The sequence below is a fragment of the Gopherus evgoodei genome, chromosome 1 (assembly GCF_007399415.2).
Source record: "Gopherus evgoodei ecotype Sinaloan lineage chromosome 1, rGopEvg1_v1.p, whole genome shotgun sequence".
Taxonomy (NCBI): Eukaryota; Metazoa; Chordata; order Testudines; family Testudinidae; genus Gopherus; species Gopherus evgoodei.
The window spans coordinates 189,685,054-189,701,718 of NC_044322.1; the positions used below are offsets into that span (position 1 = coordinate 189,685,054).

The 16,665-nt window shown below is 42.4% G+C and overlaps 1 protein-coding gene across 2 annotated transcripts in view; it reads right to left on the reverse strand.

Moving 5' to 3' along the window:
* The window catches only part of PTGFRN (prostaglandin F2 receptor inhibitor), a 98,582-nt gene that overhangs the window by 24,420 nt on the left and 57,497 nt on the right, over positions 1 to 16,665 (reverse strand). For both annotated transcript variants that reach the window (XM_030580822.1, XM_030580813.1), the window contains one exon: positions 7,716 to 8,135. In XM_030580822.1, the coding sequence (XP_030436682.1) occupies positions 7,716 to 8,135 (420 nt within the window). The remainder of the gene's footprint in view (positions 1 to 7,715; positions 8,136 to 16,665) is intronic.

Here is a 16,665-nt window from a genome sequence, read left to right on the forward strand (position 1 = left end):
GAGGAAAACTGGTTCCCTAGTTTTGAAATTAAATTGACATTTTGTAAATCTCGCTGAAACTTAAAAATCAAACCAAGATCGAATTCAGACAGTAAACTGTAGTACGTACTCAGGTAATAAGAAATACCCGTTTTTATTCTACTATATTATGGTTGTAAAAAAGGTTAAAAAGTTGTTATATTAAAACACTATAAACACAATGACAAAGTTAAAATAGATCTTTCAACCACAGCTCTTCATTTCTTCATTTTTGAAAGACTGATTACTCAAGTCCAACAGTACACCACCTTGATTTTGGGAGTGGGGGGTTAGGGAGGAATGAGGTTAAGCATAATTTAAAAAACAACCAAACAGTAAAAGTTGCTAATTCCTTCTGAATGCCACTGCTGGTTAACTCTCCTGGCCAAAATGCTGGGCCAGAGAGTTTAGTTCAATCCAAAAATAGAGAACATCTCAGTGCCTAGCAGTTTGAAGTGACTTAGCTTTAGATTTTTTTTTAAAAAGCTACGGCAATTTCTTCTGAGGATTCACTGAAAAAAGCTAATGGTTCAAACGACATCAAGCTTGGTTTATTCCTTAGAGCTCAAAGACATCTACACAAGAAGCCAGGCTTGAACAAAACTAGCTTAGCTGATTGAGTTATACTTGCACAAAACCTCTGAGTTTAAAGATTATTTTCCTTTTATTTTTAAAGACTCATGCAGAGAATTTAAAATAAAAACAGCTGAACTGATAGCAATCGATCTTTCTAGATTGCTAGATCAAGACCAAGCAAAGTGCAGAAAATAAATGTTTCAGAAAGTTAGAAGTAATGGGAAAAAGGATTTCTAATGGAAGGTGGCAACCTTAACTTCTGGCCTTCTATACTGCACTTTAGACTGTGTTCTCAAAGCACTATACAAAAATCAAATTTAGCTTCATGTAAACAAGTATTATCCCTATTTTATAGATGGGAAAAGTGGGGGACAGAGAAGTTAAGTAACTTGCCCAAGATAACTGTGGCTCAGAATCAGAAGTACAAACAAGGAATTCTGTCACATACTCACTTCCTCAATAGCCAGGCAGCAATCATTGCAGTGTGCCTTTTCTCCTTGAAATCAGGCAGTGCCATAAACCATGCGAGGAAAAATTGATGCAATCTGCAAATTCTCTCTATTCAAAAATATTACTCATAACTGCCCTGGCACTAAGCCATCCACTACTGCACTGAAGAGACCTGGAGAAGAGCAGATTATGGTAATAAACTCCTCTCAACCTCCTCCACTGCCTTTATTCTTTCTACAGAGATTTCCCTAACCAGCACCATCCCAAATTTCATAATAGTTATTACTGGAAAGAACCCTCTGTACTTTAATCTGTGGTTTACATTTCCAACTACAAATTGACGAGGGGAAAAAACAATGACGACTAAACATATTTCTACCCACTAAAAGGGTAGAAAATACAGGGATTTCTTGCCAGGGAGTTTCTGCTGTATTGCTCTTCATTCACTTCCTTGATTAAGACAAATATATTTGATCAAGTGAGTGAGTGATGCAGAAAGAGAAGGAAAGGGAGAAGTCAGATCTCTGGGTTAACAGAGGGCAGAGCTTTATTTTAATCACAAGTTTAACAACAAATACACAGCTCACATTTCAACAGTTCTTGGTTTATCTTTGCTCCTTCCAAAACAAGTGAAAACATTGCAGTGTAATGAGCTCATTCACAGATGTAATCCAGAGTTGAAGATTACACCAAGAAGCTTCTTAAATTCCCTTTTGTTTCTGACTCTCACCAGCTTTCACCCTTCGCTGGGGTTTCTCTGGAGGCAGCCAGCAGAATGAAGCCAAGCTCGATTCTTATCTCTCTCATCTTATTTTACAGAAGCACATTATAACCACCACCATCAAATCACTTCTATGGACCGGAAATACTGTATTGGATCTCTGTGTAACCATGCAGGGCCAATGCAACCCATTAGGCAACTTAGGCGGTCGCCTAGGGCACTAACATTTGGGGGGTGGCATTTCGTGTCGGCCGCCCCGATCATCGTCGGCCTTTAGGCGGAGGGACCTGGGGCAGGGGGCACGGTGAGGGCCACCTGCAGCAAGTAAGGGGGGGGGGCACAGCACACAGGGGAACCACTCCCTGCCCCACCTCCTCCCCTGAGCACGCCACCCCGCTCTGCTTCTCTCCCTCCCAGGCTTGCGGCGCCAAACAGCTGATTGGCGCAGCAAACCTGGGAGGTGGGAGAAGTGGAGTGGCGACGGCGTGCTTGGGGACAAGGCGGAGCAGAGGTGAGCTGGGACAGTGAGCTGCTGCATGGCTCCCCGGGTCGGGGCGAGCGCCTCGGGGGGGAGCCAAGGTGGAAGTTTCTCCTAGGACGCGAAACATCCTTGCACCCGCCCTGTAACCATGCTGTGGGAGAAGCCATTCTAAATACTATCTGGGGGATGATGGCAAAGAATTTAACCCTATGGAATAAGCCATCTGAACTGCAAGGTGACTGGGTGCCTCTGCGTACACAAGTAGGAAGCTTTTCACATCAAGGTCACTGGCTCAACTGTGGCCCAGCTAGGAAGAAGGATGAACCCATTACTGTCTGATGGCTGTACAATGACCTGCGCGAAATGAATGTTTTCGTCCCAGTCTGAGGCCTAGCCAATAGGGGTCCACATCCCAAAAACCAGACATGCAGTTAAGTGCTAATTAGACCTTTGTTACCCAGCTCAGCAAGGGGATGGAAAAGGCTATGGGGAAGTGAACACTCTTCTCTTTCAGTGGTGATCTCCCGTGAGTGCAGTGAAAAAAGACATATTGTGGAATAAGCAGTTAGCACTGCTTGGAGTCTTACTAGTCGCCAGTCTCCAGGGTTGTTGATTTAGCACATTTCAGTTGCCAAATAGACCTTTGCCCTCAAAGGACTCAAAGAATTTCTCCAAGTGGGCTAACAACAGATCCTTTAGGTTAATGAGAATTGGGTCACTGGTCTAGCAAGGGTGTTTCACTGTATGAAGGGGCAGCTCTAACATCACCTAGCATGCACGATTTATACCCTGAGGTGGAAAGTATTCTACTTGTAACATGTTGTTCTAATTATTAAGAAGCCTGGTCCAAAGGAAGGCTAGGAAGGATCATGAGCTTTGGGTTGGAGGAGTGTGCCCTATGAACGGGACTACCTTGTGAGGAGTTTAAAGAACTAAACAGATACACAGTTTGGCCAGATTAAGAGAGGACACATGTACACATATCTGAAGAGTGCAGGTACTAAGGAGGGAGAAGAACTGCTTTGGGTTGTGCCAGGAGATGTCACTAGGAGTGATGGCATGAAATTAAGAGAAGGAGATTTCAGACTGGATATCAAGAAATATTTGCCAACAAGTGAGAACTATTAGACTGCAGAATAATCTCCCAAAGGAAATGACAGTTCTTCCCTTTCAGGATACTTTTCAAAGTAGACTAAAAAAGGGGAATTGGAGAATCAATGGAAATCTTTAAATCAAGACTGGATGTTTTTCTAGAAGATATGCTTTAATTCAACCACAGCTATTGGACTTGCAGCAAGAATTAAAACAAGTCCTGTGGCAGGGTATGCAGGAGGTTAAACTAGGTGATCACAATGGTCCTTTCTGGCCATAAAAATCTATGAAGCTATCCACTAGGGAACAATCTCCCATCGACTCAGGTTCTGGGAGTACATAGACTAAACCTAGTAGTTCCCCTCTGCTTCTCTCCCACATACTTCTAATTTATGTGATTCTGAAATATAGATTTATCACATCTTTCAATTAATGGAATTTCAAGTAGGTTTTTCCTTTAAGTTTCAGACCATGAATTTATTGCAGTAAATTCATCCTTATTCAGCACTGAGCAAAGAAACAAGGTGGCCTCTGCCTGCAGCCAGCAAGTTGTGCCACCACTGGAAAGAATCTGGAGGGAGACATTTTCCCACAGATATTAATGGAAAAAAACTTTTCATAACAATGCCACATTTCAAGATTATTATTGGTGGGAAATACTGGAGTTCGTGTGTGTAGTCTCCAGCTTGTATATAAAAATCTTACAGGCCTCCTGCATTTCAAACAGGTCACATTTCACAAGGTGTATGTGCATAAAAAAAGCTTTACTTGAAACATAGCCAAGCTCAGACAAAACAGATCAGGAAGGAAGCCAGGTTAGAGGAAAGGACTTCCAATCCAACAAGTCCCCCAGCTCCAAACAGCAATCAATAAAGACACAGAAGGATATTCCTACAACCACTAAAAGCTTTCACGTAACACTCATTAACGACTTCCTTTGCTGAGAGAGTTTCTCTATTTTCTTATTTATTCTCCATCCCTGCACCTTACCCCCAAAGCGTGGACTCAAGATACTGTCATAGTTTGAGCTTGTCAAATTGGAGATTGGAACACTACAGTTGTTAATTGTTTAGATAAGCAACCTGATTTTAAACCAGCAGCAGCAGTTAAAATGCCTTGCTGGTCAGCAGTGACTATTCTAAACGGTCAGGAATTCCAGAGCGTGAAGCAGCGCTATTACCAAGCAGAAGATGGAAGCATCGTTTGGAGCAAGTCAGAGTTCACCCCTATCAGGCCTCCTCTCAGTTCAGGATTTACTGCATAGTGGCACTTTCTAGCTTTTTCAATCCTTCACGGACTTGTTCCAGCCTGTCAAGGACCTCATCTCACTACTCCCCACCCATTGGCTTTTGTTCCCTTCACACAGTCTTTATGAGAGCCTTCCCTTCTGCAGAGTCTGCTATGTAGAATAGCCTACCTTACCTTTCACCTCTTAACTTTGACCTCGATTAAGTCAAACTCTGCACATAGGTGATGGAACCAGGAGTTCTGCCGCACCCCCTGGCATGAAGTGGTTTCCATTATATACAGGGTTTACAGTTTGGTTCAATGGCTCTCCGTACCCCTACTATACAAATTGTTCCAGCCCCCCTGACACTATGCCCATTTTCTCATAGTAAAACAGGGATACCACCTCCTGTCTGACATGAAAGAGATATAAGGGTAAATTCATTTGCATAAGCACCTTCACTGTTATTGGGCATCTTCTGCCTGAGCCTGGTGAGTAATCTTCAAATCTTAGTCAAAACACTTCTCCTTAAACTATGCTTTTAAATTTCTCCCTACCTTTGCTATTCATCTGTGTAACTATTACTTCAATCCACAATGTATCCTGAATTTAAGTTGTATTTTAACCCATCTCTGTGTAAGCCCAACCATAGATATTCATTCCCTCTAGAAAGCTAGGTGTGTTGTATCTGCCTGTAATCATTCCTCTAAATTTGACTCGCCTGTCTGAATCCAAGAACAGAACAAAAAGGCACAGGGGACAGGAATGGGGCTAGAGGAAGGGACGTGTGGTATGCACTCTCATGTGTGCCCCTGTTCCTAACAATAAGCAGGAAGTCATTTTTTGGTTTGGCATGTATGCCAATGTCCCTTCTAATTGAGCTTGAGGAGTTCTTTTTTCTCCAGAGTTGCTTCAGTCTGGCAACACCAGCATTTCCCATCCAAACTGTATAAAGACAGTTCAAGACAAGGTCCCAAATAAATAACCTGCAGACAAATAGGATTTTAAATCATCAGCTAATCTCTCAAAGTGAGGAGCAGGTCGAGCTGCAAGAGAGCTTTTAGAAAAGCTACTACTCGGGGGGACTGGGAAGGCCAGTGCAGACGATATTACAGTCAGAACTGTACGAGACTGTGAAATTTGTTCATGTGCCATGAAACTTGAATTGCGAATGTGAAAATTTTAAATCAGCCTTTGCTATTTGCCAGATTTATTTTGGGAAACAGCCTTTTCTTCTCTTGGAAGGACTGAAAAGGGAAATTAGATTCTCTTTTGAAGGGAGTGTGGAAGGCTGGCCAGGAAAGATGGCAATGCAACAAACAGACCCATCCCTTACATGGCTCACAGGTTTTCCTCCATACTGCGGATATTAATGGTGTGCCTTGTTCTTAAACTGCTTAGCATGAATACAAAGCGACATCATACGAATACATTCAAAAGAGTCATATTAGTGACCCTCTTCTCGGGGGGGGTAAGAGTGGCTCTGGGTAGAGGGAAAAGGCTCACCTTTTCAGGCTTCTCATATTACTCTGTACACTGGCAACACAAACGTTCAGGTAACATGCGTCCTGTTGAAATGATAAGCCACTAGCTGGGGTACTCTGAATGGGGTACCAGAGCATGGGTAATGTCTGCTTTTAGAATGACCATTTTATGATTACAAGCAAAGAGGGAGAGGGGAAGAATAGTAAGGCCTAGTAGTGAAACTCATCTGGAAGTTCAGTCCTCGACATTGTCCAGGCTCTCTAAGGTCAGGTGCACTTTCAGTAGGGCTAGTTTCTGACAGCGTCAGAGCCCTGCACAGTTGCAATGGAGAACATCATTTTATTAACGACTGCTTAAGGCTTAGCCTGTGGCCCTTGCCATAAGATGTTTCAGTTTCAGATACTGGCTGGTTGAGTATCATTTTATTACTATTTAGGCAACTGGAAATGAACAGACCCTAGTTTGTGCAAAGCTCTATCCTCTCACCAAACCCAGAATTCCTCTTCCCCCAAAGCTTCAGATACATACTGTGACTCTGGGCTGTGCGTGAGGCCACAGAGGAGGAGTGAGACGGTGCAAGGGGAAGAAGCATGTGGGGATGGGAATAGAGATAAAAATGACGTTGCTAACTGCATTGATACATAAAAAAAACCCATAGGGTCAATTTGCCCATGGAGCCGTTAACTTTGATGGAAATGCTCTTGGGGAATTTGAAATATGTAATCACTACACATCCAAGAAATCACCAGTTAAGCCAACATCAACATCCAAAGCAGCCTCAGCTCTTGTATAACCACTCTAACCCCTCCCAGATGGTTCAGCACCATAAAAAGTAACTGAATGCAACATATAACAAATCAGAAATGCACCTACCTGATGCCTCAGTCACAAACAAGTACACACGGACATCACACCCATGTACAGACAACATCCGTCTGAAAATAGCTTAATCTAGTTGATGTTGCAGCTAAGGTTGAGAGTTTGAGTGCAATGCTGAAAAACAGATGTATGCACTGCAGTTGTCTATTTGCTGAAATTCAAAATACCATCTCACAGTTTGGAGTCCCAGGGAATGAAGTATGACTGGGTTTTAAGATGTTTGGGTAGTGGGGCATGCAAGCAGAAGCTGCTGCAATGTTAAAGTTGGCTTAACTGGCAATTTCCTGGACTTTTTGCAATTATATTGATAGGAAATGCACTTGGGCAATTTTATTCCAAACTAATTAAGTTTGCTTTAGAACAGAAATAGGATTCTCCATGGCTTTTTAGCATTAAAGCTCTCCCAAAGCAATCGTTATATACCAGCAATATAGTGACTGAGCTGGCAAGCGTAGTAGCCATTCTTTACTCAGAGATAGGTCATGCCATGAGAGACTTTCAAGCCTGTATTAGCAAAGGAAGGAATGTGGGCCAGGACTCCAATATCAGACCCAGTTCATTTAAAGTATTCCAAGATATAACCAAACACAATGAACAGCAGAGAAGTGCCTGGGGGAGTGGAGATACACAACATTCTAACAACCAGACCCATCTCAGCATGGAGATGCTCTCAGATTGAGCTAAGGAATAGCAGCAATGACCCTAGAGGTTAGTGACACTGGCACAAGCACCGTGCAGCACTCAGCTCCCTCCCAAAGCACGTACACATTGAGTTCTGTACTGACCTGAGGTTTGGAAATCTATCTGGATGGGATTGGATAAGCCATTCACTGCCTCTCGCCACATGCCACCGCCACCTGGGGACCAGGCGGTCACCACACAGCGATACAGACCAGCATCAGACATCTGCGTCTGGTACATCCTATAGCGGAACTCGTTCTCCTGGACCTTCTCCAGGACCACACCATCCACTCGGGTCTGGTCTGTCCAGTCTTCCAGTCTTACCACTGAATCCTGGTTCAAGGAGATTATGCGAGTGGTTCCATTAGGGTTTGACTGATCCATCAGTGTCTTTTCTGCTGTAATGAGAACAGAGTAACGCGGGGTCTTGATGTTTTGGGAAGACACCTTGCACGTCATCTCAAAGGTGTGACCTGCCATGAAGAGCGGCTTTAGTTTCACTGCCTCCACTGTTAGTGTATAATCTGAAAGAGGGAAGGAAATTAGAAGCAATAAATAGCTGTCTGCATTTATATAACACCTTTCCAAAATGCTTCACAAACGAGTAGATACAGCCCTAGAACACTTTACCTATTGCTGGTGTAATATGCAGGTTGCTATTTAACAGCCCACACTGTTACATAAACAGCTTAGGATAGGACGTGAAGAAAATTATTCCTGATAGACACTACAGAGAAACTGTGACAGGTGGAACTTAATTACCCAAGACAGATGTGGCTAGGACATCAAGGATAGTACCCTACATTTGAATAAGTCCCTAAAGGGATCAGGCCTCAGTTTTATGTTGCTATGGGAAGTGCCATTTCAGATCAAAGTGCTGGGGCATTAGTTCAGCACCAGTGACAAAATGAAAATTGCAGCCTTTTGGATCAACACCAACTCCTGCAGCACTATGGGTCTGCCTTGAAGATCCATACCAGTAGTGTCCTACCCTGATTTGGCTTAGTTTGCAAGATCAGCTGGGATCAGAGCATAACGAGGTTTGGTTACAAGAACAAAAAAGTCCCCCAAACGCTTTCTACATGTAGGAAAAAAATCCAGGATACATCTTCCACCCCTGTATGCTACTTATTTGTCTAAATCGGTCATAACTAATATTGGAATGTTAGAAGTTGCATATTTACTGTCATTAATTATGTCAAATAAAAAGAGTAGAGGACTTGCCCTACATTTCCCCGCTCCTTCCCAAGTCTGTGAGAGCCTTATTCCTAAATATTCCTTAATGACAGGATTTTGGACAGTTCTTCATCTAGGAGAGGAGCAGAGTCCCCAGAAATGGAAAGTTTGAGCTCAAGAGCAAAGAATCAAAAAAAGTTATAGGCAAAAAACAAAAACCAACAACAAAAAAACACAGAGGTAGATAAAGGTAGGTGAGTTGCAAACTTTAGTATATTGTTCACTACTGGGAAAGATCACACAGTTGAGAACAGTCCTACTTATTGAGGCACTTAAACCACCAAACACCATAATATCTATGTCCTGGTCTGCACACAGAAGTTGCACTGGTTTCACTGAAGTCAGTTTAAGAAACAGTCGGATAAATAGCTGTACAGAAGCATCAGTTTACCTTCCATCAGTACATTTTACAAACAATTTAAATAAACTGGTGAAATTTCCACATTTAGATAAGAACTTTGTACCAGCTACATTTCAAAGAACAAAAGGAGTTACACAAAGGCCTTGTGGCCAATCCACAAGACAAAGAGCAATTAAGGCTCCAATTCACATCCCTTCCAGGAGGAATACAGGGTTCTCTTAACTTCCAACAGTGTCCAAGGTTGGCTGAAGTGGGTGGAAAAAGATGACCCCAATAATATCTTTCCAACTGATTACCTGGACTGATCCTTCATCTATCTCATGAGCTATGGCTCCTTCCAGTGGAGAGGGTACAACATTACCCCACCCACACACACGCACATTATAAGTTGAAAAAGCCTCCAGATTAGCATTGTCCGTCCCCTCTAAACAAAGCAAGATTGATCCCTAAAGGTAACCCCTTGAGTTGTTTGGGAGACCATATTAACCTAGTCTGCACAAGCATGCTCTCTGTCTAACCTTCACCTGCGCCACACAACACTAGTATATTTGTCAGTCAACCCAAACGAGTCAAGGTATCTATTGGTTATTATGGCAAGAAAACACAGAAGTGCAAATAGTAGACTGGAGTCAGCTCAGCATTCAGTACTGTTTTTGCTACAGTGAATTTTCTTCCAGTAATGAAAATGACTCCATACGAAACACAAACCCAGCCACACTGTGCAAGGCAAAACTTTACAGGGCAACAGGGAAATAAGCTAGAGTAAGGCTGCAACACATACCCACCCCAATTGAAACAAATACTTCTGCCTTCCCCAGGAGAGCAACAAGATACTAGTCATGATTACATTTTGGAGTGTTTTGCCTGTAAGCAGTTTTCCCAATGAGTAAACAGTGCACGAAATGAGAAACCGGGTATGACAACTTTAAAATCAAAGTAGATCACTATGCAATGCTATATAAAGCATCAGCAGGAACAGAAAAGGAATATGGTGTTAGCAGTGGTTTGGGCAAGTGGAATTAGATATTCCATACAACAAAATTGTGGTTGCATGCACAACCAAGTCTCTGCCCCTTATGCATGTATATTAAAATACAGTCTAATTATACAATCACATTCTGTTTTTTCATACCATCATTTCTACAAACTTTGATACACTATATTATTTATATTGTTGTAGTACCTAGCAGCCTTGAGTATGCCATTGTATGGGCATTGAACAAACATAGTAAAAGACAGTCCCTGCCCCAAAGAGTTTATAAGCTAAAGACAATATATAACTGCATAACTGAATTTGACTTCTTTATATTTACATCAACTTGGTTGTCATAATGGTCCAATACAGGTGAGCATCCTCAGCTACCACTGAAGTCAATGTGCTCAAGCCCACTGGTATTGAAGTCAACAGGAGTTTGGTTACTGACTTCAGTGGGAGCAGGATGAAGCCCAGTGAGAGTTGAAAGCACTTGGACCCCTTATAAGCAGCGTTCAGCAACATACACGATCATTAGCATCTCAAAGGAACACATGCAGAGTTGCAGTAAGTGCCTATTATTATGATTTTTTTTGTAGTGTCATTTAAGTAGAAATGCATCTACTTTGTAGTTTTCATGAGACCTGTCAAGCTATTTTAATCTTAATAAACTTAAAATGCTACTATTTTCTCCAAATATGGGATGTGCTGTGAAATAAATAAATAATTTCCAATGCTTTTATTTATAGGTCACTGATTTGAACTTTGATATTCTTAATTAGAAGAGTACAAGTTTGAAAGCTGAATGTTTCCATAAACTGGCAGTTTAACTTGTCATTGTTTCCAGGTGTAAAGTATGTGATCACATTAAGCAGAAACAGTTTAACAACAGTAAAAGGGAATATAATGAAATCCCATGGACAGTAATGTAGTTATTAAAATAGTTACCGGTGCAGTTGGATTCTGAATGCCTCTTCTAGGCAGCAGTGGGCATGCCACAGCTTAAGTTGGAACTGAGTTTCCATTGTAAGACAAATTTTGGCAGGTTAGGTCTGAAATGGGTAGAATTATTCTATCAAATTTAAGTAAATCAGCCCAAGGGTTTATACATTAGGAGTTGAGGATGAATTAGAATCCTCTATTTCGCCACTCTGTAGCCAGAAAATGGAAAGAAGAGAAAACCTAGTTTGATGGACTTGCCTAGTTGAGATCTAGTGCCCAGGACCTGATTAAATAACAAGTAATCATGGTAGATGGCACATCAACTCTGGCGTGCTAGGGCTCAGTAGAAGTTCAACAGACCAAGTCTGAAAGCAGCAAGAGTCACACAGGGAAGAGGGAAGAGAGAGATAAGGGTTTGCCTACTTCCTGGCTCTTCTGCAAGTAAGGTGGTAAGCAAGATTGAGGATGGGGACTTACCTTAGGTAGGCTGTCCCCCAGGCACTGCTTGCCCAGTCCCCTCCTATAAGGCAGTGATACATTGTGGCTCGAAAGCCACAAGTGGCTCTTTCATGTGTCTCATGGTGCATATGCTATTAAAACAGTGTGTGATTTAATTAATAACCAATCTAACTTATTAGCCAATCAGGATACTTTTACCACTAAGGTCTAAAGTATCACTACTATAGGTCTACTGAGGGGGCTTTGGGAGATCTGAGGATGAAGGGGAAGCAGCACAGAAGGGGACTATCACCTCCCTGCCACTTCTTGGGCCTAGGGCAGAGAGCCTGAATGATCTCTTTCCTTGCCTTCCTTCCTGCCCCAGACCTCATGTTGTCCTCTTGGTCACAGTTCTGCTTCCCCCACTCTTGCACAGGGTCCAGAGAACAGAGAGGGGGCAGCAGGGAGGAGGTTCTTCATTCCCTGGGACAACAATCTCCCCTCTAAAAACCCTTAGTGAGCCCATCCAGTGAGCCTACTTAGGCTCCTCAACCACCATGTGTCACGTGGCTGAAGAGAAAGACTCAGGGGGAGTAAGGGGGAGGGGAGAATCACAGAGAAATGGGAGACAGCCCACCAACTCTGTAGAGGATTAAAAGGCAGCAAGGAGGGTGAGGAAGAAGTTCTTCACATGACCTGCTCCAGAGAAACCAGACAACTGCAAGAGTCAAGGTAGGCGAAAGTTCTTCCACTGCATTCTGATCACCTTCAAGTCTCCTGCAAACCTCATACCTCTCCCTTTCTGCAGGCCTTAGGACAGCCCCAGCCAGTGGCCCTTAGGAAGTTGACAGGGGTGTGGCTCCACTCCTAGGCTCTTTAGGAGAGGGCCCCCTGATTCTTAGAGCCTACAGGGGGTTCATATAAATGGGACTCCTTTTGGCAGGCCATAGGTTTATAGCATCAGGTCTCCTTTCCAAATGATGGTGCATAGGAACTGTGGTTAGCAGATGATTTATGACCAGTTACTGATGGTTTCACATACGCCTGCAATGACCTCCTTTTAAGGACTGCTTGATCAGGGCTCCTCTTCTGGCTTTCGAAACAGGAAACAGTTCATTTCCAGAAATTATGCATTTTTTAAATTAAGTCAGTTAAGAGTGCTGGTGACACCTCACAGCTTGATTTGTGGACCAACTGTCCAACTCTTGCTCATGAACATCTTGCCTGGAAGGTTATTTTTAAGTAGTTTTCCATTGATAAATACAAGCACAATAAAGTCTGTAGTCCATGTATGTAATTAACAGAGGAATAGCACCTTTGTCTATTTCCATCTTGAGGTATGGCTTTACCCAAGCATTTATGTACTCAAACCACATGCTTTGAAAATGGCTTTAATAATGTAAGGTATCTTTAGATAGATAACGTTATATAAAGTGTACGGAATTTAATTAAGTATGTGCCATATGTCCCCATTTGAACTTCTAACTCTTAAGAGGAACAGAGCACAACTTTGAATTTAAAATGCTTTTCACTACATAGTGAACAGAGTCATAATTGATAAACCTAGTAATTTCAATGTCTACAATGCAGTGCATTTTGAAATAAGTCAGTTTCTACTACAGCATTACAGCTAACTTATTAGCACCCCCTGAGGACTGGTTACAGTAATGAAATGTTCTGTTCATCTGAGGTTTTTACATCATTGCCATAGTACCTAAATGCTTTCACCCCTTCCCACAACCTCCCCAGTCGGAGTTTGGTATTTGTTAGCTCAAATGGGACAGAATTAAGATTGTGATTGATGTTTTAAGTGGCTGTGGTTTACTGTAGAATTATATCTTTAATTCTAATTTCCTGTTTAACACTAACATTCTTGAAAGTTTATACATATTTGAAATATTTTTGCCTTACCTATTGGGGGGGGGGGGACTTGGCTGGAAATTTTTGCTATTTTATATTTACTCCGTAATAAGAGTGGCGTATTGCTTCTTGTTCTCAATTTTCATAGCCAACCTGGCATAGCTTGCATACACCAAAGAGAACTCAAGGTTCAGTAGGATCAGCAGGCTGTGAACCTTATAAAAAGGAGATGTATCCTTTCTCTCATGAGAACCAATATTGCCTCTGCCATCTAACTGCTTCCCTCATCCAGTCAGCATCACTCCTATCTTATCTGGACTGAGCCACAGCCAGTTAGCTCTGATTCAGGCCCTGGTCTCAGACAGGCATCGAGAAAGTCAAGAGAGCACTATTTGGGGGCACGAAAAGGAGATATGGAGCTGAGTGGTGTCCATGTGCAAAAGTAACTCAACCACATGTGTGTATAAATCATGATAGTCCCCTAATTACATGATTACAAGTGACAGTATTTCTCAAATGAAATATAAAACATGAAACCACTTTTTTCTATAAACATTACAGACCTATATGGGCCACCTCGCAATACTCTGTTACTTCTGGAATTTCAGGAAACAGTAGTATCTGAGCATGCTCTTATCCATCTGCACTTTATAAGCATATTGCTACAGCTACCCACACCTTTCTCACCTTCATATTAGATTACTGCAGTGAGCTATTCTTGGGGCTGCACTACTCAGTGTTTCATGCATGGAGCATATTACACTTGCTTCATAAACTGTGCTAGCTTTCAGCTAGTTTTTGGGTACAATTCAAGATTTTAGGTTTAAACTATAAAGCCTAGTGTTTTAGGTCCTAGCTGTTTTATAAATGCTTCATGCTGGGAACTGAAATCAGCTGGAAGACTCAAGTTGACAATCCGCAGTTTATGTCTTGAGGGCTTACTGTGGAAAAGCATTTTCAGCAAAAGGCCTTACTCAGATTCACTTCTCTGACTCATCTGATAGAACTGGAGTTGGCTGACAGTCAGGACATGCTGCAAATCCCACAACTTCAGTCAGGCTTTTGCACACACAGGATACAGTGGGAGGAATTGATTTTCAGAGATGGGTAGGAAGCTTTTTGTTTTGCGTTTGGAGAGTCTGACGAGTCAATTCTAGGACCTAATACACAGGGAGTTTTCATAAACATGCAATATACATTTGCAATATTGAATCACCATGACTCTCTGATTTATATGGAACCCCGCTTTGTCTATGAACAATCCCCTTCATGAGAACATCTGGGCTTCCTAGAACAAGACCACTGTAAAAAACAGTTCTTACAACGATGCTCTGATCTCAGAAGTGACAAGGAAAGGGTAGAGAACAACCTCTCCAATTGGAATGATTCAGTCATCGCCAGGACTCCATGAGAGTCATTTCCCTTCTCAGGAAATGTCCTATTTAGATTTTACATTAAGGTAGCTCTGTTCTGCTCTATAGGGCACTCCGGCCTGCCTTTATCTACATCCTACTTCATGGCCTTTTGTACCTTGCTGCCGTAGGCGGGGACACGAAGCCAATATTCTCATTCTAGCCAAGTTTATCCACCTTCTTATTCATCCAAGTTTAAGGATCATAAGGCAACTGCTTCAGAAGAAAGAGGAAATGTAAGCACAGTAGGGATCACCAGGAAACATACATGTGTTTAGATCAGTGGTGGGCAACCTGTGGCCCATCAGGGTAATCCGCTGGCAGGCTGAGACAGTGTTTACATTGACCATCCGCAGGTACGACCACCCGCAGCTCCAAGCGGCAGCAGTTGACTGTTCCTGGCCTATGGCAGCTGCGGAAAGCAGCGGCCAGCATGTCCCTGGAGCCCACACTGGATCTCCCCAGCTCTCGTTGGCCTGGAACAGTGAACCACGGCCACTGGAAGCCAAAGGACGACCATGCCTGTGGATGGTCTATGTAAACACTGTCTCGCAGCCCACTAGTGAATTACTCTGACAGGCCACAGGTTGCCCACCACTGGCTTAGACAGTTATTGCTGAATAGAAGCAAGGAAAAGTCACATAAGGGAAAAAGAGTGAGCATTTCTGCATCCCTAATATAAGACATCAATATTTTTGACATTAATTTATGCAACTAACTGTACCCCACTCACTGCCATAGCTGGGATCATCAATGTAGCCAGGTATGGATTTAGGCTAAAATAGGACTCAAAGTGCCAGAATCTAGATCACAGAAAAACTGCCCTGTTCTGTTCATTCCCTCTGAAGCATCTGGCCCGGGCCACTGTCAGAAGACAGGATACTGGGCTGGATGGACCACTGATTTGACCCAGTATGGCCATTAGTATGTCTTTAGTGATCAAAATAGAAAGCTCTCCCCAAAACCACTCTCCATCAGTTGCTACTGGGGAAAGACTAGGGGGCCCTATTAATGTGATCTGTGAAATACTGCTTTTCGCTCTCATTGCACACAGCACACAAGCTACAGAACAGCACCATCATCAACATTTCCCTCTGGACAGGCCAGCCAGTGGTAGTTGTGCAGGTTACAGAAAAATCAAAGATTATTTGGTACTTAGAGAATGCTTCAGAAGTTAAATAAAGAATGAAATGGGGAAAACATTTCTTCACATTTCCTAATACTAAGCAATAGTGCAACTTACTAACTTTTAAAGAAAGGCTGGCCGAAAAGGTTAAAAAAAAAAAAGAGGAACTTTCTTCAAGCATTGTAACCTCAATATTTCTAGAGTATGCATCTCCTCCTATCTGCAGTAGTCCCACAAACTCATCTTTAAGTTAGACTCCTGGAACCTTCAATTAACGAAAAGGGTCAAAAGTGCAACAAAAATCCACCCAATACCTACATATACAAAAGGGCACAATTGGGCACAGTTTATGTTGTCAGCAGGACAAAAAACCTAACAGATAAGATCCCGGAAGGAAACCACAAGAATACACCCCCAACTTACTGTCGGTCTGGGTGTAACTCCAAACAGACCAAGGCCAAAGGCAAAAGAAATCCTAGCCAAATTATTCCCTTCGGTCTTGCAGTACTTCCTGACTTGTGTGACTGGCTGTTTCAATTCTGTAAGTTACAGTATTCCTTTGTTGTTCCTACTATTTAATACACACTTTTTCAAGGCCTTAGCAAACGGCGCAGAATATACTTCTGGGTAATGACCGAAGACAAGATTTCAAAGAGAATGATCAATTCAAAATGTGGCCATAATGACAATACTGAAAAGACAGACG